This window comes from Bombina bombina, chromosome 4 (assembly GCF_027579735.1).
Source record: "Bombina bombina isolate aBomBom1 chromosome 4, aBomBom1.pri, whole genome shotgun sequence".
In the NCBI taxonomy this organism is placed as follows: domain Eukaryota; kingdom Metazoa; phylum Chordata; class Amphibia; order Anura; family Bombinatoridae; genus Bombina; species Bombina bombina.
The window spans coordinates 81830772-81855475 of record NC_069502.1 but is presented as its reverse complement, the minus strand read 5'-3'; the positions used below and the strand labels follow the sequence as shown (position 1 = coordinate 81855475).

The 24704-nt window shown below is 39.1% G+C and overlaps 1 protein-coding gene across 1 annotated transcript in view; it reads left to right on the top strand.

Annotated features, from left to right (window-relative positions):
- FBXO16 (F-box protein 16) overlaps positions 1-24704 on the top strand; it is a 158476-nt gene that overhangs the window by 106143 nt on the left and 27629 nt on the right. Inside the window, exons 5-6 of the mRNA XM_053708916.1 lie at positions 8870-9102; positions 24098-24203. Of these exons, the coding sequence (XP_053564891.1) occupies positions 8870-9102; positions 24098-24203 (339 nt within the window). The remainder of the gene's footprint in view (positions 1-8869; positions 9103-24097; positions 24204-24704) is intronic.

The following is a 24704-nucleotide window of genomic DNA, read 5'->3' as shown; positions in this document are numbered from 1 at the left end:
GAGACACCCATAGAAAAAGCTCAAAGACATATGCATACACCCTTACAGACATCCACAGAAAATGCACAAAGACATACACACCCACGCGCACAGAGATACCAACAGAAAAAAAAATACATACACACTCATAGACACACAAACCAAAGCACAAAGACATAAACACAGACACCCACAGAAACACTCACAGGAGGAAACATTTATGCACCTTGCATCCCCTAAATCAACAGTGTGTGACATGCATGATAAAAAAAAATGCAGAAATTAAGAGATTACTTTTTAAAGAATCATATTTGTAAATGTGCAAACAAAAATAATTCTGTGAATTCAAAATTGTACATTAATGATCTGGGTAGATGACTAGATGAAGAAAAGTACTTTTAAAAGGTTGACATATGTTTGTTTGATATTTTCCCCAACCAAGAGCACCATTTCAAATATAGTCTACAATTGTTCCCATCTGACAGCTGTACTTGTGGATTTTGAAAATGCTGTACTCTATATGGTCTTGGTGGAACCATAAGCTGCGGTACTCATACCATTAGATCTGGTTAAATGCAGGATTTAAGCTTGTTGGTATGCATTTCAAAATTAAGTCTGCTATAGAGTAAACTGAACAGTTTTAAGTTAACCTGTCTCATTTCCAACACTGAGCAATCTTAGTCTGAGAGTATATCATGTTATGCAGATGTAAAAATCATAGATAAAATGCCTCCTTGTATCTGGAAAGTCCTTGCATAAAGGGGCAGTAAATTGGAATGTAATATATATATCATTTGTGTATTGAAGAGGAAACATTTCTGCATGGTTTTAAATATAGAATTTCTACAGCATTGTCAAATAATCATAAATACACTGCTGCTAAAAAAATGTGTTTTTATGGACCCCTGGCCCCACCATACAACTACTACCACACTGAAGTTACAATCTTAAATTGCACAAAGAAATAAAAAAACATTTGCTAAGTAATTCCTACCTCCTCTGCAAATTAAAGTGATCAGCCGTCTGACTCAAGCACACACTCTACAAACAAAGTGCCAAGTCTGTCTCACACTGTGCATAGTGGTTTAGTGCACACTCAGAAATCTTCTAAAATGCTAATACTTTACTCCTTGTAATAACATTTCCCATGCTCAATTAGCACTCTGCTGTAGTACCCACTGGTGGCTGCCAAAATTTAAAAAAAAAAAAAATTTTTTTTTTTTTTTAGTTCTTGCCTCATGGGGCCCCCCTAGCCCATTGGGCCCCTGACAGGAGTCACCCCTGTCACCCCCTGATGGCGGCCCTGCTTATCGTTTTCTTAGACATTTTTTATGTATGATAAATTACTGAATGAATTGGTTTAGGATACATTGTTATTAATTAATGTTTAGTACTATATGAATGTTAGACACCGGTGTCATCTTTTTAATATGTTTTTTAAGATGTGTTTTTTATAATCAAATTGAATCTAATTAGAATTAAATATCTTATCCCACATTTTTGAAGTAGTCCCAATTCCTAAAATATATTGATTGTTTTTTACGAGCATTGATTCAGGAATTATAGTATAGTTTTAGTTTTTTAATTTGCACAATAGGATTAACCATTTTATCTTGCTAACCCAGATTGTGTTTATTATTATACACTAAATATCACACCAATTTGTTTATTTATTTATTTTCGCTTGAATACACACATATATTGGAATTGCATTTTTTTTGGATTATCTTTTTTAAGATGAGATTTTTGAGAAGCATTTACACTGACTAGTGCACAATTAATTATTTCTTTTTTTTCTTAATTATTGAATATTTTTCACTTTTTCATTATTTTTCACACATCAATTGAGTATTTGATAAATTATTTTATATAATTGCTCTACTATTGCACTACCAAATCTATAAAGAATAAAGTGAGCGATTTATTCACTCACATAGTTAAATTGTGATTCCCTGATTGCCTCTGGCGCCCCCTACAAACCCACATCTACAAGGAGCTATATCTACCCTAGCGAAGCATACAACTATTCCTATTGAGGACAGCTGTGCTTTTAAAGACCCTATGGATATGAAATTAGAGGGTCTTTTAAAGAAATTGTTTATTCATCAGGGTTTCCTCTTACAACCAACGGCCTGCATTGTACCAGTTACCACTGTGGTGGCCTTCTGGTTTGATGCTTTAGAAGAGTCTCTTAGGACTGAGACTCCTTTAGAGGATATTTTAGATAGAATTAAGGCTCTTAAGCTGGCTAATTCTTTTATTACAGATGCCGCCTTTCAGATTGCCAAATTGGCGGCTAAGAATGCCGGATTTGCTATTTTAGAGCGTTATGGTTAAAATCTTGGTCTGCTGATGTGTCATCTAAGTCAAAGCTTTTGGCTATTCCTTTCAAGGGGAAGACCCTATTCGGGCCTGACTTGAAAGAGATAATTTCTGGCATTACGGGAGGTAAGGGTCATCTCCTACCTCAGGATGGAACTGCTAAACTGATGGGTAAACAAAATAATTTTCGTTCCTTTCGGCACTTTAAAGGAGTCTCCTCTTCTTCCTCTTCTTCCGCCAAGCAGGAAGGGAATTTTGCTCAGGCCAAGTTCGTCTGGAGACCCAACCAGGCTTGGAACAAGGGTAAACAACCCAAGAAGCCCTCTGCTGCTACAAAAACAGCATGAAGGGGCGGCCCCCGATCCGGGACCGGATCTAGTAGGGGGCAGACTCTCTCTCTTTGCCCAGGCTTGGGTAAGAGATGTTCAGGATCCTTGGACAAGGGTATCAGCTGGTATTCAAAAGTTCTCTCCCAAGGGGGAGGTTTCTTCTTTCACGATTGTCTGCAGACTAGAAAAAAAGATAGGCGTTCTTACGTTGTGTAAAAGACCTCTCTACTATGGGAGTAATTTGTCTCGTTCCAAGACAAGGGTTTTACTCATATTTTTGTGGTCCCTAAAAAAGAGGGCACGTTTCGACCCATTTTAGATCTAAAGAGTCTAAACAAGTTTCTCAGAGTCCCATCCTTCAAAATGGAGACTATTCGAACAATTCTGCCATTGATCCAGGAGGGTCAATATATGACTACTGTGGACTTAAAGGGACACAAAACCCACGAAACAATTGACCTCCAATAGCCAGAGCACTATAAATATGTGCATTTTGTAATTACAATAGCGCTTCATATATCAACAGATTTTTAGTTTTTTACTTCTGAATTTTTATTGATTTCCGAACCCACCGACCGGCAATAAGTTTTAATTCTCCAATCCACATCGATAACTCCAGTTATCAAGATGGCGAATTTTCTTCGGTATGCGCATGCGCGATTTAACCTACTCGTCATAACAGACGTCACCGCAGGAAAACATGCAGACCCACATAATCTATATCCAACATAGATGATGACAACGCTGAAGATAGAAGTGATGTAATTATGAGCGCAGCGCTGCAAGAATCTCCCTAACAATAACGAGCACAATATAAATATATATAATTATTTATATAATGAAATTCAGTGAGAGCCCTATTCAGTGAGAACAAGACAACCTATGCAATCGATTGTCCTGTTCAAAGCGCTTGCGTTACTCCCATAACATTGTATGGGTAAATGGAGTCATTGCACGCATATGCGCATGCGTGGGTAGACAAATCGATATGCGCATGCGCATGGTCAAAAGAACGCTAAATAATGAGATGCAAGAAAATAAATTTCAATTGGGAAGTTTGTTGGATCGTGCGCCTCCCATATTTGAGGGTTGTCTGATGTGACGTAATACCCAAAAATAAAATTTAATTATTATCACGTTTAGAAGCTTCGTTACAAGCAGCAAATAGGTATGTTATAATATTTATACATTCTAAATTTAATATTTGTGGTCTGTTGGTGCAAAAAATTAGAAAGTTTTGGAATCCTTTAAAGGATGCATACCTTCATATTCCTATCCACAAGGATCATCATCAGTTCCTAAGGTTTGCCTTCCTGGACAAACATTTTGAGTTCATGGCTCTTCCCTTCGGGTTGGCCACAGCACCCAGGATTTTCACGAAGGTTTTAGGATCCCTTCTGGCGGTTCTCAGGCCACAGGGTATTGCAGTGGCGCCTTATATGGACGATATTCTGATCCAGGCGTCGTCTTACCATCTGACAAAGTCTCATACAGACATGGTTCTGTCCTTTCTGAGGACTCACGGGTGGAAGGTGAATCTAAAAAAGAGTTCATTAATTCCACAGACCAGGGTTCCCTTCCTGGGAACTCTAATAGGTTCCATATCCATGAAAATTTTCTTGACAGAGGTCAGAAAGTTAAAGATTCTGAATACATGCCGAGCCCTTCAGTCCGATCCTCGGCCATCAGTGGCCCAGTGCATGGAGGTAGTTGGATTGATGGTGGCGGCAATGGACATCATTCCATTTGCTCGTTTTCATCTCAGGCCACTACAGCTGAGCATGCTCAGACAGTGGAATGGAGATTATGCAAATGTGTCTCCTCAGATAGATCTGGATCAGGAGACAAGAGACTCTCTTCTTTGGTGGTTGTCTCAGGATCATCTGTCCCAAGGGACGTGTTTTCACAGACCCTCATGGGTGATAGTGACGACGGACGCCAGCCTTCTAGGTTGGGGTGCAGTCTGGAATTCCCTGAAGGCTCAGGGTGTGTGGACTCAGTCGGAGTCTCTTCATCCAATCAATTTTCTGGAATTGAGAGCAATATTCAATGCGCTTCAGGCATGGCCTCAGTTGGCTTCGGCCAAATTCATTCGCTTTCAGTCGGACAACATCACGACTGTGGCTTACATCAATCATCAGGGAGGAACAAGGAGTTCCTTAGCGATGACAGAAGTATCCAAGATAATTCGGTGGGCGGAGGCCCACTCTTGTTATCTGTCAGCAATCTACATCCCAGGAGTGGACAACTGGGAAGCGGACTTTTTAAGCAGACACACGTTTCATCCGGGGGAGTGGGAACTCCATCCTGAGGTCTTTGCCACTCTGATCCTCAGATGGGGCAGACCGGAGTTGGATCTGATGGCATCTTGTCAGAATGCCAAGCTTCCAAGATACAGATCCAGGTCAAGGGATCCTCAGGCAGAACTGATAGATGCCTTGGCAGTGCCTTGGTCGTTCAACCTAGCTTATGTGTTTCCACCGTTTGCTCTCCTGCCTCGGGTGATTGCTCGAATCAAACAGGAGAGGGCTTCAGTAATTCTATTCGCGCCTGCGTGGCCTCGCAGGACTTGGTATGCCGATCTAGTGGACCTTCTCATTCAGGGACCCTTCCAACACCCAAATCTAGTTTCTCTGCAACTGACTGCTTGGAGATTGAACGCTTGATTTTATCTAAGCGGGGGTTCTCTGATTCGGTCATTGATACTTTGATTCAGGCACGTAAGCCTGTCACTAGAAAGATTTATCATAAGATATGGCGTAAATATGTTTTTTGGTGTGAATCCAAAGGCTACTCATGGAGTAGAGTTAAGATTCCCAGAATTCTGTCTTTTCTCCAAGAAGGATTGGAGAAAGGGTTATCAGCGAGTTCCTTAAAGGGACAAATCTCTGCTTTGTCAATTTTACTACACAAACGTTTGGCAGATGTTCCAGACGTTCAGTTTTTTTGTCAGGCTCTAACCAGAATTAAGCCTGTGTTTAGACCAATTGCTCCAACCTGGAGTTTGAATTTAGTTCTTAATGTTCTTCAAGGAGTTCCGTTTGAACCCATGCATTCCATAGATATTAAGTTGTTATCTTGGAAAGTTTTATTTTTGGTTACTATTTCTTCTGCTCGTAGGGTTTCGGAGCTTTCAGCATTACAATGTGATTCACCTTATCTTATCTTCCATTCCGACAAGGTGGTTTTACGTACCAAACCTGGTTTCCTTCCTAAGGTTGTTTCTAATAAAAATATTAATCAGGAAATTGTTGTTCCTTCATTATGTCCTAACCCTTCTTCTAAGAAAGAGCGTAACTTGCATAACTTGGACGTGGTCCGTGCCCTTAAGTTTTACTTGCAGACGACTAAGGATTTCTGTCAATCATCTTCATTATTCATTGTTTTTTCTGGAAAGCGTAGGGGTCAGAAAGCTACGGCTACCTCTCTTTCTTTTTGGCTGAAGAGTATCATTCGTCTGGCGTATGAGACTGCTGGACAGCAGCCTCCTGAAAGGATTACGACTCATTCTACTAGGGCTGTGGCTTCCTCATGGGCATTTAAAAATTATGCTTCTGTTGAACAGATTTGCAAGGCTGCAACTTGGTCGTCTCTTTACACTTTTTCCAAATTTTATAAATTTGATACTTTTGCTTCTTCTGAGGCTGGTTTTGGGAGAAAGGTTCTTCAAGCAGTGGTGCCTTCCGTTTAGGTTCCTGTCTTGTCCCTCCCTTTCATCCGTGTCCTGTAGCTTTGGTATTGTATCCCACAAGTAAGGATGAAATCCGTGGACTCGTCATATCTTGTAGAAGAAAAGGAAATTTATGCTTACCTGATAAATTTATTTCTTCTACGATATGACAAGTCCACGGCCCACCCTGTCATTTTTTGAGACAGGTATAGGTTATATTTTAGTTAAACTTCAGTCACCTCTGCACCTTTGGCTTTTCCTTTTTCTTCCTAACTTCGGTCGAATGACTGGAGGTGGAGGGAAGGGAGGAGCTATATATGCAGCTCTGCTGTGGTGCTCTTTGCCACTTCCTGTTAGCATTAGGTTAATATCCCACAAGTAAGGATGAAATCCGTGAACTCGTCATATCGTGGAAGAAATAAATTTATCAGGTAAGCATAAATTTCCTTTTTATTAAAAAATAAAGATACTGCCATCTTTATTTTTTAATAGACTACACTAGACAGTAATTTGGGGCAGATTTATAAAATTAAAAAGCGATTTGATCTCTGGTTAATTTTATAAGCACTAATTGCTACCGCTATACCGCTGAAAAATTGGCCATTGCGCGTGGAATGGCTGGGAACGCATATTAGGAGTCACGGCGGTTTAGCTATACCGCAAGCATTTTAGCCTGTAACGCAAGTCCATTCCGCACAAATCCCTTTCCTCCTCTGTTTGGCTAAGTCTTGTCTCATTTAAATAATACGTTGCCTGCTTATTTTTACTTCCAAAATGTAGAACCTTGAAACTTGATGTTCCTTGTTTCTGGCAAACCTTCAGGCTCGCCGGAAACAGAAGTTATGAAGCAGCGGTCTAAACACCGCTGCTCCATAACTTGTCTGCCTGCTCTGAGGCCGCGGACAGAAATCAACCCGATCAAATACGATCGGGCTGATTGACACCCCCTGCTAGCGGCCGATTGGCCGTTAATCTGCAGGGGGCGGCATTGCACCAGCAGTTCACAAGAACTGCTGGTGCAGTGATAAATCGTATCATGTCCGCTCGCACATTAATAAATATACCCCATAATCTTTTTTACACTAATGTGCTCATCAATATAATCCCTTATAATCCCGTCAAATATCTTCCCCACTATTGATGTCAGACTAACTGATCTATAGCTTCCTGGATCATCCCTGCTTTCCTTTTTTAAGAGTGGCACCACATCTGCTTTACGCCAATCCTGGGGTACCATGACTGAGGATAACACATCCCTAGTAGATTATAATATTGTGTTGCCTTCACACTCTATGGGGCTGATTTATCATCGGTTTGTCCGACATGATCCGCTCATATGCTGTCGGCATTTATCATTGCACAATCAGTTCACCAGAACTGCTTGTGCAATGCTGCCCCCTGCAGATTCATGACCAATCGGCCGCTAGCAGGGGGTGTCAATCAGCCCGATCGTATAGGATCGGGCGGATTGATGCAGACGGATGCAGACCGCTGCTTCATAACTGCTGTTTCCGGCGAGCCTGAAGGCTCGCTCGGAAGCAGGGGCATCAAGCTCCATTCGGAGCTTGATAATTCGGCCCCTTTGGGTTTATAATACCAGTTCATTCAATACAAAGTGTAGCTGGAATTAATAGGATGTGCTGCTACTGGGAAACCATTGGATAACTGGGTGTTTTCTGAGTTTCCCAATGAATTGATGTGGCCTTAACCATATCTAAGTTGATATTTCTTTTGAGTCTCTATTAAAAATAGATCATTACTATCATTATTGGAACATTCTATATTTATAGAATGTATTTGATTTTGTATATTTGCCTAATAAGGTTTAGTGTGAAAGTAAAAATTGTATTATATAGTTGAAATGTAATTGTGAGTAGCGTCATATTTAGCCATCCCTAATTTGTCTTTCTATAACATGGATGCTTGGTTTCCTTTATTGCCACCTTCATTTGGTTATGCTAAAGAGAGACTGACAGCCATACACGTTTAAATGAGTGTGTACATATCAGTTACTAAAGACAGCCAAAAGGTATCATGTTTAGCAATCCTTCATACACCCGAAAGAAAATATTTATTGTTTAAACCTTTAATCTTTATTATTTCACAATGTTGTATTAAATTGACAGTTAACAGGTGGATTTCCTTGGCCCTCTATATACAGGCTGCTTTTAGTACTGTGATTAGATACTAGAACCCATGCAGGAAAACCTTATCTCATCCAATTATAGTAATTATTACATAGAGTTGCCAACTTTGGACTATATTTCAACTTTGAGCTGCAAACATTTTTAATAGTTCGGTTTTTGTGATTGTATCACAGTCAAAATGCTCATATTTAGTAACGTGAATTACAGTATTTATCACTGTATAATAGGAATTCTTTACAGTAGGTCACATGACCAGCACGATAAGGCACTTCTCATCTCAGCCGCAGGTACTGGTATCTATACAACCATTATAATTACTATGACTCAAGTTAGCCCTTTTAATAATCTATCATATTCTTTCTTTCTTTGTTTTTTTGGATGGAAATTTCATAATAATATTAAATGTTTTTTTCTACTTTCAGACTCCTCCTAAGGATGAGTTTGTTGTTATTGACGTCCAGCCTATTACCAAACAAACTATGGATATGAAGCTTTCTTCTTCATTCGGCCACCATACTGTATCCCCATCTGGAAAATCCAACAACAAAGGCAAAAATGAGCTTCCTCCCTGGCGTTCATCTGATAAACACCCTACAGATACAATACGATACAACTACCTTGATAATTATGACCCCAATGAACAAGCCAGGCAGGTGTAAGTATTAGAACATATTTGCCCATTAAACAAAGGTCTATCATCATATTTCATGTTTAATGTTTAGTTTTCAATACGTTTTATTGTTTAGGATAGACTTGGGGCCTGGTTATCTAAAAATCTCACCAGCAAGGGGAAAAAGCATAAAAAAATGTTTTGTTACTTTTTTGAGCTTTATATTGTAGATGTCTCTCCAGAACCCAGCATAGTGAGGTAACCAGTTCTCAAGCCAAAATATGTCTTTCTTATACTCCACAAGACTTCCAGATAATCTCATCAAACCATTGAGCTTTTGAGAACTAGGTCCTTGGCCATTTTATTGTTTGCATCATCGGAAGCACATCAATGTTACTTCTCTTTGTATAGTGGTCCATATTATTTAAGGATGTTGCATAGTAGTCTTCTGTAGTCTGATTTGTTTTGACTTATTGTTTTGAATATTTTTTTAACTACTACTTTTCAGTTCTCAGTTCTTTCGGTTTTCCGATTTAATCATTTTATTAAAAATGTTGATATTTTATTGGGCGCTGTTCTTCTAAGGGATGCAGTAAGAAGCTCTTCTGACAATCTTGAAAAGAGAATAATAAAATAGAGCAATAACACAAAACGAACAGGCGTCATGAACGTCAAGCAATAAAAATGTCACACTTTAATTTAAAAGAATACAGAAATGTTTGTATACTATTTAAAGTAATAGTAAATCCTAGCGTATTTTAAATGCTAGGATTTACCAGCGGAACAAATAAAGTGCACTTTCAGTCATGAAGTACAAAATATTTCATGCTGAAAGTTCCTTTATTTGTCTGAAGCATTCCAGCGCTGTGCACCTCAGGCAGCCTGCAGCAGAACGCTATTTTTCAGTGAGGTTACGTTTCCACCTCTTAGCCAATAGCCGTTCAGGCCAGCTGGCATTATGCCGGATAGCTAGCATGCTATTGGCTAAAATCACTTAAGTGATAAAATAGCGTTCTGCTGTGGTCTGCCTGAGGCCTGAAGCGCTCAGTGCGGCAAACGCTGCAGACAAATAAAGGAAATTTCAGCATGAAGTATTTTATTCTTTGTGACGGAAAGTCCCCTTTATTTGTTGCACTGGTAAATCCTAGCGTATCAAAAATGCTAGGATTTACTATCACTTTAAAAGCTCTACTTGTTGCAGCAGCTATGACCACCATTTTTTAAGAGCCAAAAAAAACCTCCATTGTGCAATTCCTTCTGTATGGACTTGTTGCAATGTTATGCATCCACATCCTGGAGTCTGTAGAAACTTCTAATATACGTGTCCACCTCCTGGAGTCTATAGAAACTTCTGGTATCCACTTCTTCCTCTTTGTGAGTAAGGAATGCTCAAGTATGTATAAATGGAGAAAGGAGAAAAAGCCAGATAGTGTAATACTGATATTTTAATGTTTTGATCACAAAGCAAAGTAACAGAGTTTGCACTCACATTTAAAAACCTCAAACTCTATGAGGTATTTTGCAAGCACAGTATTCAAAGCCGTTATCGTAACCACAGGCTCAGCAGTCTTCAAAGTCTTACACGATTCAACATACAGTTCACAAAATGTCCACACATATATATCAGCCACAGCTGTGTGCAAACTTTAAACAGTAGTCTGTATAATAATTCCAGCCGTAGCTGTATAGGAACCCTAACGCATTTCAAAGGATAAACAATACTTCCTTCTTCCTCAGAGGGATGAAATCAATAAATGAATCAGCTGTGTTTCCGTATTAAAAGGGTAAGCGGCGGCACGCCCCCTCTCCTATTGGACTAAACATGGATCACATGCACCGTGTTTGCAAATATCATCATCAGCATTGACACATGCCGTACACAGTGATATTCTTCTTGCATATCAGACTACAATCTAAAAAATTGCTAGAACAGGTGAAAATAAAAATTATCTATGCGTATGTATGTATATTCTACACATGGAGGCCGATTTATCAAGCTCCGTATGGAGCTTGTGGGCCCGTGTTTCTGGCGAGTCTTCAGACTCGCCAGAAACAGCAGCTCTGAGCAGGCGGACAGGAATCGCCACAATTCAACCCGATCAAGTACGATCGGGTTGATTGACACCCCCCTGTTGGCGGCCGATTGGCCGCGAGTCTGCAGGGGGCGGCGTTGCACCAGCAGCTCCTTCTTGGTTAAGACACACAGGAAATTACAGATATGGCAGTAGATGTATACCAATTCCAGCCGTAGCTGTATAGGAACCCTAACGCGTTTCAAAGGATAAACAATACTTGCTTCTTCATCAGAGGGATGAAATCAATAAATGAATCAGCTGTGTGTCCGTATAAAAAGGGTAAGCGGTGGCACGCCCCCTCTCCTATTGGACTAAACATGGATCACATGCACCGTGTTTGCAAATATCATCATCAGCATTGACATACCTAACGGAGCATATTTATACAGGGTTCTTTTATATATATATATATATATATATATATATAGATCATGTCTTTGTATTCAACACTCTTGGGGACTCTTTTCTACCAGTCTGGTCTGAATGAATTGGTCATGCTGTTAGGTTTTTTTTATATAAAAAATATATAATACATTCCTTGTGTGTTGGTAGGGCTTTTAAATTTAGTTTTAAATAATATTAATTTTAATTACTTTAATAATTCTCTGTTTACTTATAAGAATACCATTTTATGCTGGGGTGTTGACTATTTTAAAGGGACATAATACTCATATGCTAAATCACTTGAAACTAATGCAGTATAACTGTAAAAAACTGACAGGAAAATATCACCTGAGCATCTCTATGTAAAAAAGGAAGATATTTTACCTCACAACTTCCTCAGCTCACCAGAGTAAGTATTCTGTAAAAAGTTATACTCAGCTGCTGTCCAGCTGCAGCTAAAAAAGAAAAAAGAAGAAATGAACAGCAGCCAATCAGCATCAACAGTGTTAAGGTCATGAACTCTTTTACTGTGGTCTCATTATTATTATCAGGTATTTGTAGAGCGCCAACAGATTCCACAGCGCTGACTCATGAGATTTGACTTAACTCTCATGAGATTTCATAGTAAACTTCCTTAAACTGAATAGGGAAATAAGATGAGTGTGCACAAGGCTCACTCCCTTAGCTGTCCCGGGGCAGACATACTGATTTGATGCTTAGAAGTCCTTTACAATGGGATGTGGCTACTGAGGAACTTTTGAGGTAAAATATTTTCTTTTTTACATAGAGATGTTCAGGTGATATTTTCTAGTCAGCTTTTTACAGCTATGCTGCATCACTTTCAAATGTTTCAACATTTGGTTATCATGGCCCTTTAAATATATAAATAATGTATTTTAAGCATATTTATTCACTAGATATGGTTTTCCTTATTATATCTGTACATATTGAATTAATTCTTTATGATGATGTTGTTAGGGTTAGTTATTTTATTTTCTATATTTTATTATTAATTCCTTAATATGTATTTGTTGTCTATTTCATGCTATTTATATGGAATGGTCACTGACTATGTGTATTGAATTAAGACCATGGGGTCGATTTATGAAGCAGCGGATGCTGCTTCCGACCCTCTTCGCTTCAGTTCCGACTGAAGCGGAAGTTTAGAAGTAGTGGTCCTAAGACCGCTGCTCCTTAACTCGTCCGCCACCTCTCAGGTGGCGAACAGCAATCAGCCCAATCGAATATGATTGGGTTTATTGACACCCCCTGCTAGCGGCCGATTGTCCGCGAATCTGCAGGGGGCGGTATTGCACCAGCAGTTCACCAGAACAGCTGGTGCAATGATAAATGCAGACAGCGTATGCTGTCGGCATTTATCGATGTGCAGCAGACCCCCATGTGTAGAATATATATATATACGCATAGATAATTTTTATTCTCAAAAGGAAATAATGGATGCAGGCACTCAGGTTGAGTAATAAAAGTAAAACATACCTTTTATTGAACAATTAAAACATGAAAGGTTCCCAAACAGAGGGCAGGCATAGTATAGACAGGCTAACGCGTTTCATGCCCCCTAGTGGCGCTTATTCATAGACTAGAGTATAGGGATGCACACAGGACATTTATACCCTTAATAGTAAATGAATTAACCCTTGCAGTCCCAAACGGAACAACAACAAGAGGAAAATTCTATATATATAAAAACAACAGAACATTTAAAAACAGAGAAATGGAGAAAGGTATAAACTAACATCTGAATGTTCAAATGTGGGTGTTAAATAATACGTGATTGATTAACAAACTACCCTTCATAGAATTGTTAGCGAAAAATATTAACACTAGAACTGTACCTGAAAGTATCAAGGGTGTGACACTGCAGAAATTTAGTGACATGGATACTATGCACTGGTTTTTCTTTCAGGAATTCGCATTATAATTAGCAAAAGCTACTTAAAAGTAGAAAAAATAGTAGAAAAATCAGCAAACTATGACTTTACTGATAAAACCTACTGACAACCAATGCAAAACACTTAGTATTGGAAATTGACAGGAGGTCAACAGCTGCTAGATATGTGAGGCAGTGTATTTAAAACAAAATAGTGCAGCTAAGTTGGCAAGACAGCAGATATATATGCCAGAACATTTAATTATCAATAAAATAGCTGATATCGAACTCTTTATTCATACCAAGTGGTGCTCTTGTACTTTTAGAATCCAGAATAATTCCTTTTTATCTAAAACCTTATTTTGGTTTCCACCTTTTATAGGAATTCTGGCTAGGTCAATCACTTGAACTGAGATATCAGCTTTATCAGAAAAATGTATACTGTTGAAATGGCTGACCACAGCTGACTCCTTAACATAATTATTAGTATCTCTAAGATGCTCCCCTATTCGCTTTCTGAGCTCCCTAGAGGTTTGTCCAATATATTGGCTTTTACAAATGTTGCAGGTGAGCAAATAAACCACCCACTGATTCCCACAGTTAGCATAAAATTGTATGTCAAAAGTGTGATTAGTTGTACTGGACATGAAAGTATTGCCTCTTAATATCAACACACAAGTATTACAATTTCTACTGCCACATCTGTAATTTCCTGTGTGTCTTAACCAAGAAGGAGCTGCTGGTGCAACGCCGCCCCCTGCAGACTTGCGGCCAATCGGCCGCCAACAGGGGGGTGTCAATCAACCCGATCGTACTTGATCGGGTTGAATTGTGGCGATTCCTGTCCGCCTGCTCATAGCTGCTGTTTCTGGCGAGTCTGAAGACTTGCCAGAAACACGGGCCCACAAGCTCCATACGGAGCTTGATAAATCGGCCTCCATGTGTAGAATATACATACATACGCATAGATAAATTTTATTTTCACCTGTTCTAGCAATTTTTTAGATTGTAGTCTGATATGCAAGAAGAATATCACTGTGTACGGCATGTGTCAATGCTGATGATGATATTTGCAAATACGGTGCATGTGATCCATGTTTAGTCCAATAGGAGAGGGGGCGTGCCGCCGCTTACCCTTTTTATACGGAAACACAGCTGATTCATTTATTGATTTCATCCCTCTGAGGAAGAAGGAAGTATTGTTTATCCTTTGAAACGCGTTAGGGTTCCTATACAGCTACGGCTGGAATTGTTATACAGACTACTGTTTAAAGTTTGCACACAGCTGTGGCTGATACATATGTGTGGACATTTTGTGAACTGTATGTTGAATTGTACGCCATCGTGTAAGACTTTGCAGACTGCTGAGCCTGTGGTTACGATAACGGCTTTGAATACTGTTCAGCGCTTGTAAAATACCTCATAGTCTTTGGGGTTTTTAAATGTGAGTGCACACTCTCTTACTTTGTTTTGTGATCCAAACATTAAAATATCAGTATTACACTATCTGGCTTTTTCTCCTTTCTCCATTTATAAATACTTGAGCATTCCTTGCTCACAAAGAGGAAGAAGTGGATATCAGAAGTTTCTATAGACTCCAGGAGGTGGACACGTATATTAGAAGTTTCTACAGACTCCAGGAGGTGGACACGTATATTAGACGTTTCAATAGACTCCAGGAGGTGGACACGTATATTAGAAGTTTCTACAGACTCCAGGAGGTGGACACGTATATTAGAAGTTTCTACAGACTCCAGGAGGTGGATACGTATATTAGAAGTTTCTACAGACTCCAGGAGGTGGACACGTATATTAGAAGTTTCTATAGACTCCAGGAGGTGGACACGTATATTAGAAGTTTCTATAGACTCCAGGAGGTGGACACGTATATTAGAAGTTTCTATAGTCTCCAGGAGGTGGACACGTATATTAGAAGTTTCTACAGACTCCAGGAGGTGGACACGTATATTAGACGTTTCAATAGACTCCAGGAGGTGGACACGTATATTAGAAGTTTCTACAGACTCCAGGAGGTGGACACGTATATTAGAAGTTTCTACAGACTCCAGGAGGTGGATACGTATATTAGAAGTTTCTACAGACTCCAGGAGGTGGACACGTATATTAGAAGTTTCTATAGACTCCAGGAGGTGGACACGTATATTAGAAGTTTCTATAGTCTCCAGGAGGTGGACACGTATATTAGAAGTTACTACAGACTCCAGGAGGTGGACACATATATTAGAAGTTTCTATAGACACCAGGAGGTGGACACATATATTAGAAGTTTCTACAGACTCCAGGAGGTGGACACGTATATTAGAAGTTTCTACAGACTCCAGGAGGTGGACACGTATATTAGAAGTTTCTACAGACTCCAGGAGGTGGACACGTATATTAGAAGTTTCTACAGACTCCAGGTGGTGGACACGTATATTAGGAGTTTCTACAGACTCCAGGAGGTGGATGCATAACATTGTAACAAGGCCATACGGAAGGAATTGCATGTTGGAGGTTTTTCTCCCCCCTCAGATGCGGCAACTTACCTCATTAGATTGAGGTAATTTCTGGTAAGGGGAATACCTGCTTATACGTGTTTATACCTTTTGGGATATTCAACGGATGTATACATTTATCTAATTTTGTTGTGGACTATATAATATTTGCATTTAGTATAAGAGTGATAGCGCTGTTTTCTCCTTGGTTAATAATTTTTACTGCAGATTTTATTTGAAGTATTTTACCTCCTTTTTATTTGTAGTGTATTTAACAGCTGCCATTTATCTTTCCCTGATTAGCGCATTTTGTGCAGTGTTGCTTGTTTCAAGAGTTAGTTCACTCAGTGGTCTGCTCTTGTTACATTCTACTTGTTGTTACATATATACAGTATATATATATATATATATATATAGTTACTTTAATAAGGTAAAATATAATTAAGAATCCTTAAAGGGACATGAAACCCATTTTTTTTAATTTCATGATTTAGATAGAGTATGTCATTTAAAACAACGTTCTAGTTTGCTTCTATTTTCAATTTTCCTTCATTCTCTCTGTATCTTTTGTTAAAAAGCAGGGACATAAGCTCAGGAGTGTGCACGTGTCTGCAGCACTATATAGTAGAAGCAAATTGGAAACTACTTTTTAATTGTATGCTCTGTCTGAATCATAAACGAAAATGTTTGGGTTTCATATCCCTTTAAATTATCCACAGGCCTGGATAACTTCAGATCTTAGTAGTTCTACTTCCTAAAACTCAACATTCCTGTTCTCTGCATAGCGTAACTGTTCTTTATGATAAAATCAATTTACAGCTTACTATTTTATGCTTATTCTTTTCATGGGAAAATCTTCCATTCATATTGATAACATCTCAGCTTTGATGCAACAAACGTACAAATGCTGCTAGATTGTGATTTATTTAAGCAAGTGCTAAAAGATATCTCTTTCATAGGGGCGATCTGCTCTGCTGGAGACTAGTTAAAATGTCACTGTATAATCACAGAAACTCTAAATATGGGAATTTATCACATTTAAAGCACACCTAGTCAGGCTAATTACAGCTTGAATACAACTAATAGAAAATTGATGATATATAGTCATAGGGAGCGATTTATCAAGCTGCGGGCAGACAGGGTCGTACATACGCACCCCTGTCTGCCGCAACTCGCCTCTGGCAGGCTGAAATCCGCTGCCGGAATTCAACATTGCACAAGAACTCAATTTTGCGCTCTTGTGCAACGCCGCACCCTGCCCACACACAGCCAGTCTCACGCGGGGCAGGAATTTTTAAATTCGTCTACTAAGAGGTGGCGAAGAGTTTAGGGAAACGCTTCATAAATACAGACTGCAGGTTCTGTTGTGAGATTGGATAACAATTCAAACCATTAGCTCAGAGAAAAAAAAATTGTCTTTTGAAGTAGGCAGCGCATCTTTATTACAACTGATTAATTAAACTCCATCTAAAATATCACTAACATTCCAGATCTGATTTTTATAAAGGGGAGAGTTTACCATCACTTTAACAAATCATAGGAGCCAGTTCGTCACAGTTTCTATAATTTTACTTCTGGGTCCTAACCTTTTACATATATTCCAGTGTTCTACCTAAGGCGTATTAAGAGTTAGATTACAAGTGATGCACTAAATATCGTTTGCGCGCAATCGATATTAGCACTCCGTTGAGTAATACCAGCGCACGCTAATGTGCACCGGTAATACAAGTTAAAGGGCCATGATACCCAAATGTTGAAACACTTGAAAGTGATGCATTGCAAAGGACTTTAAGCAGCAAATCAGTGTGTCTGTCCCGGGACAGCCAAGGGAGTGAGCTTACGTGCACTCTCATCTTATTTCCCTATTCAGTGTAAGGAAGTTTACTATGAAATCTCATGAGAGTTAAGTGAAATCTCATGAGATCACAGTAAAAGAGTTCATGACCTCAGCACTGCTGATGCTGATTGGCTGCTGTTCATTTCTTAATTATTTTTTTTTTACCTGCAGCTGGACAGCAGCTGAGTATATCTTTTTCCACAGCACTTACTCTGCTGAGGAAATTGTAAGGTAAAATATCTTCCTTTTTTACATAGAGATGCTCAGGTCCTGTCAGCTTTTTACAGTTATACTGCATCAGTTTCAAGTGATTTAGCATATGAGTATAATGTCCCTTTAAGCGGCATCAGAACCAAAGCGCAGTGAAGGAGGTAAAGTAGCGCAGCGATGGCAGCAAATATAAATATATATTTATATGATTATATAGATATATATTTACTGGGAACACACAATTCCCATAGATCACAATGTAAAGTTTTCAGTGCCATTTTTTTTCTAACACCCTACACCCGTTGCTTTTAACCCCTAAAGACTGCCTACTACAGTTATTTTTTATGGAAAAATATGCTACATTTATTTCCATAAAAAAACTAAAAGTCCCTTTATTTTGGGCGCATTTGGGGCACTTTTTGAAATTTGATCTGATCTCTGGATAATTATCGGAGCACTAATTGCTACCGCAAGCTCACGGTAGCAATAACCAGACACTTCTAATGGCTGGCTATTTACTGTGCGGCCGCAAACAGATCAATTTTGCCCGTTTGCGGGTGCAAGATAAATTAGCGCTCCACTTGTAATGTGTCCTTTATTGGGCACACCACTTGGTTAATTTTACTGACCACCTAGCTACAATTTAAAACAATATTAAGCTAGAATGAGCTAATAATACACTTTTATAATGTTTGTTGAACACATTATATTAAATTAAAGTGTTAAATTATACAACTAATTGTGCTTTAGTTATTTATTTTACCCTGTTTTCATGTAATTTAGCTCTGAATATTGAGGATTTTCTAATTCTTAAATTTGAAAAGCACCCTGCTGACTTTTCAAGGCTAACCATGCTACATATGTGTGTCTGATTTTTAAACAGATAAAAACTTTAAAAAAAAAAGCAATTCACTTTATGCTAACATTATGACTGTAGCTAGCCTGGTCAGCTGCAGACTCAAGCCTGGATTGGTTCCTCCAAATAAGGCAAATGGTGGGTGGAGTTTGGCTAAAGAAAAACAATTGCAATAAAAAGGATTTTCATTTGTTTTAAAAACATTAAGATTTGGCTGATATGTTATTTTATAGCAACACAACAGAAATGTCTTGTAAGTACAAGTTGTTTACTTATAAATAACAGAAAATGTTATAATATTGCAAAGTATTACACTGTCCCCACCTGGCTGGCAAAATGTTGTGTGGAGAACTATGTAATCCACAGCAGCCATCACTGTCTCCTATACATTCTGCTTACATATTAATTGACTTGTAAATTCATTTTTTTATATAAATAATAAACTTAAGGTACCGTTGTAAAATCTATCCTGACGCCTGGGAAATTGGTAAATTGCATCATTTTTAAAGGGATATGAAAGCACAGTAGCCCACATTTTCCTTCATGATTCAAACAGAGCATATCATTTTGAAAAACTTTCCAATTTACTTCTGTTTCACATTTTCTTTGTTCTCATGGTACTCTGATAAACATAGCTAGGTAAGCAGTGTGCATGTGAATGAACATACCTAGGTAGGTGGCGTGCATGTGTATGAAACATACCTTGGTAGGTAGCATGCATGTGTATGAACATACATAGGTAGGTAGCGTGCATGTGTATGAACATAACTAGGTAGGTAGTGTGCATGTGTATGAACATAACTAGGTAGGTAGCGTGCATGTGTATGAACATACCTAGGTATATATCGTGCATGTGTATGAACATATCTAGGGGTAGCGTGCATGTGTATGAACATACCTAGGTAGGTAGCGTGCATGTGTATGAACATACCTAGGTATATATCGTGCATGTGTATGAACATATCTAGGGGTAGCGTGCATGTGTATGAACATACTTAGGTAGGAAGCGTGCATGTGTATGAACATACCTAGGGGTAGCGTGCATGTGTATGAACATATCTAGGTAGGTAGTGTGCATGTGTATGAACGTACCTAGGTAGGTAGTGTGCATGTGTATGAACATACCTAGGTATATATCATGCATGTGTATGAACATATCTAGGGGTAGCGTGCATGTGTATGAACATACCTAGGTAGGTAGCGTGCATGTGTATGAACATACCTATGTATATATCGTGCATGTGTATAAACATATCTAGGGGTAGCGTGCATGTGTAGGAACATACTTAGGTAGGAAGCGTGCATGTGTATGAACATACCTAGGGGTAGCGTGCATGTGTATGAACATACCTAGGTAGGTAGTGTGCATGTGTATGAACATACCTAGGTAGGTAGTGTGCATGTGTATGAACATACCTAGGTAGGTAGCGTGCATGTGTATGAACATACCTAGGTAGGTGGCGTGCATGTGTATGAACATACCTAGGTAGGTGGCGTGTATGTGTATGCACATACCTTGGTAGGTAGCGTGCATGTGTGTGAACATACCTAGGTAGGTAACGTGCATGTGTATGAACATACCTAGGTAGGTAGCGTGCATGTGTATGAACATACCTAGGGGTAGCGTGCATGTGTATGAACATACCTAGGGGTAGCGTGCATGTGTATGAACATACATAGGTAGGTAGCATGCATGTGTATAAACATATCTAGGGGTAGCGTGCATGTGTATGAACATACATAGGTAGGTAGCGTGCATGTGTATAAACATATCTAGGGGTAGCGTGCATGTGTATGAACATACCTAGGTAGGTAGCATGCATGTGTATGAACATACCATGGGGTAGCGTGCATGTGTATGAACATATCTAGGGGTAGCGTGCATGTGTATGAACATAGGTAGGTAGCGTGCATGTGTATAAACATATCTAGGGGTAGCGTGCATTTGTATGAACATACCTAGGTAGGTAGCATGCATGTGTATGAACATACCTAGGGGTAGTGTGCATGTGTATGAACATATCTAGGGGTAGCGTGCATGTGTATGAAAATACATAGGTAGGTAGCGTGCATGTGTATAAACATATCTAGGGGTAGCGTGCATGTGTATGAACATACCTAGGTAGGTAGCGTGCATGTGTATGAACATACCTAGGTAGGTAAGGTGCATGTGTATAAATATACCTAGGGGTAACGTGCATGTGTATAAATATACCTAGGGGTAACGTACATGTGTATAAACATATCTCAGGGTAGCGTGCATGTGTTTGAACATACCTAGAAGTAGCGTGCATGTGTATGAACATACTTAGGTAGATAGTGTGCATGTGAATGAACATACCTAGGTGGGTAGCCTGCATGTGTATAAACATATATAGGAGTAGCGTGCATGTGTATAAACATATCTAAGGGTAGCGTGCATGTGTGTGAACATATCTAAGGGTAGCGTGCATGTGTGTGTGAACATACCTTGGTTGGTAGTGTGCATGTGTATGAGCATACCTAGGTATGTTGCATGCATGTGTATGAACATACATAGATAGGTAGCGTGCATGTGTATGAACATACATAGGTAGGTAGCGTGCATGTGTATGAACATACCTAAGTAGGTAGCGTGCATTTGTATGAACATAACTAGGTAGGCAGCGTGCATGTGTATGAACATAGGTAGGTAGTGTGCATGTTTTTGAACATACTTAGGTAGGTAGCATGTATGTGTATGAACATAACTAGGTAGGTAGCGTGCATGTGTATGAACATACCTAAGTAGGTAGCATGTATGTGTATGAACATACATAGATAGGTAGCATGCATGTGTATGAACATATCTAGATAAGTAGTGTGCATGTGTATGAACATACCTAGGTAGGTAGCGTGCATGTGTATGAACATAACTAGGTAGGTAGCCTACATGTGTATGAACATAACTAGGTAGGTAGCATGCATGTGTATGAACATACTTAGGTAGGTAGCATACATGAGTATGAACATAACTAGGTAGGTAGCGTACATGTGTATGAATATACTTATGTAGGTAGCGTGCATGTGTATGAACATACTTAGGTAGGTAGCGTGCATGTGTATGAACATACTTAGGTAGGATTGAGCTTGCATTCTATTGGCTGATTGGAACAGCCAATAGAATGCGAGCTCAATCCTGTTGGCTGATTGGATCAGCCAATAGGATTGAAGTTCAATCCTATTGGCTGATTGTATCAGCCAATAGGAATTTTTCAACCTTAATTCAGCCAATCGGAATCTAAGGGACGCTATCTTGGATGACGTCACTTAAAGGAACCTTCATTCGTCGTTAGTCGTCGGCAGAAGAGGATGCTCCGCGTCGGATGTTTTGAAGATGGACCTGCTCCTCGCCGGATGGATGAAGATAGAAGATGCCGTCTGGATGAAGACTTCTGCCCGTCTGGAGGACCACTTCTCCAGGCTTGGATGAAGACTTCTCCTGGCTTCGTTGAGGACTTCTTGCCGCTTCGATGAGGACTTCTCCCGGCTTCGTTGAGGATGGATGTCGGCTCTTCAAAGCTGTAAGTGGATCTCCAGGGATTAGTGTTAGGTTTTTTTAAGGGTTTATTGGGTGGGTTTTATTTTTAGGTTAGGGCTTTGGGCTGCAATAAAGCTAAATGCCCTTTTAAGGGCAATGCCCATCCAAATGCCCTTTTCAGGGCAATGGGGAGCTTAGGTTTTTTTAGTTAGGGTTTTATTTGGGGGGTTGGTTGTGTGGGTGGTGTTTTTTTCTGTTGGGGGGGTTGTTGGTATTTTACAGGTAAAAGAGCCGATTTCTTTGGGGCAATGCCCAGCAAAAGGCCCTTTTAAGGGCTATTGGTAGTTTAGTTTAGGCTAGGGGTTTTTTTTTTAATTTGGGGGGGGGGGGGGGCTTTTTTTAATAACTATTTAGCAACTATTCTACCTAGTTAAAATAAATACAAACTTGCCTGTAAAATAAAAATAAACCCTAAGATAGCTACAATGTAACTATTATTTATATTGTAGCTATCTTAGGGTTTATTTTATAGGTAAGTATTTAGTTTTAAATAGGAATAGTTTAGTTATTAATTGTAGGTTTTCTTTAGATTTATTTTAATTATATTTAAGTTAGGGGGTGTTAGGGTTAGGGTTAGACTTAGGTTTAGGGGTTAATAAATATAGTATAGTGGCGGCGACGTTGGGGGCGGCAGATTGGGGTTAATAAATGTAGGTAGGTGGCGGCGATGTTAGGGACAGCAGATTAGGGGTTAATAATATTTAACTAGTGTTTACGATGCGGGAGTGCGGCGGTTTAGGGGTTAATATATTTATTCTAGTGCCGGCGATGTCGGGAGCGGCAGATTAGGGGTTAAAATTTTTAGTTTTAGTGTTTGCAATGCGGGAGGGCCTCGGTTTAGGGGTTAATAGGTAGTTTATTGGTGTTAGTGTACTTTTTAGCACTTTATTTATGAGTTTTATGCTACAGCTCTGTAGTATAAGACTCATAACTACTGACTTTAGAATGCGTTACGAATCTTGCGGGATAGGCTGTACTGCTCACTTTTTGGCCTAAAAAAAAAAAAAGCTTGTAATACCGGCGCAATGGAAGTCCCATTGAAAAACAGACTATACGCATATTGCGTAAGTTGATTTGCGGTACGGCCAAAAAGGTGTGTGGGACAGCTGTACCTACAAGACTCGTAATAGCAGTGGTAGGAAAAAAGCAGCGTTATGAGGCTTAACGCTGCTTTTTTACTCATAACGCAAAACTTGTAATCTAGCCGATAGTTTCTAGAAATCTGTGTTTGGTGGCTTTTATATATATATATATATATATATATATATATATATATCAGCGATAGAAAGATATGTGTGTGTGTACGTGACCATGTATATGTGTATAACTCTATATGTGTATGCCTCTATATTTGTTTATATATGCGTGTGCTTTTGTATGTATGTGTTTTGCAAGCCCTGGTGAACATTTACTTTGGAAATGCCATTTTTTAAAAAAAAAAAATTAAATTCATGTTACTCCATGAGCAAAAAATGTTATGACCAAAAAAGGTCTACAACCTAGTTGGGGTGGGTGAGGTCTTGGATTATAGGGGGCAGCAGAATTTTGAGTGCCTAGGGCAGCATAAAACCTAAATACGCCACTGCTTCCATGACATATATAGATCTCTGTAAAATTGCATTTACTTTTTGTGTTTATTCATTCTGTGATGTCTCATTAAATAAATTGATTTCTTATATTGTCATTATGGGTAAATTCTTCAAGTAAGAATCTTATATTTCCTTTTTATGTAGGCGGAAAATGTACAATGGAACGACTCTAAACCTCAGCCAGCAAAACTCAGAGAAAAAGAAACGACCATCTTCAGCGTCCTATAAATTAAGGAAAGCAAAATCACTGGTACGTTTGCCCTTTGTTCTTTTCCTATAACTCAGTGGAGGCTCCTCCATATGATCACAACCGCACGTGAGCTTCCTGGGAGAAAAAAAAAAGAAAATACATTTTTTGGCTAAATAAATATAATTTCTCCAATAGCCCCCCTATTGGAAAAATTATATTTATTCTGCCAAAAAAGGTTCCAGTCTACTGTCCATTATAATAAAAAAAAAAATCATTTTATATACCTTTATACCTCTCTACCGCACGTGCAGTAGAGAGGTATAGCCTGCTATATCCCTTTGCACATTTTTTCTATGTGCCTGCTGCTCCGCCCATAACAGAGCCTATACCTTTGCTAATGCATAGCCATTACTTAGCCAATGAGAGCGCGGTCTGGTGGTCAGGGAAGGAGGGGCTGCAGAGTGTGGAACAAACACTGGCACTGCTAATCAAGGTATGTCTCTATCCTACTTTATCATCATATCTACTTAGGCAAAAACTCACTCTAGATCTTATTACAGC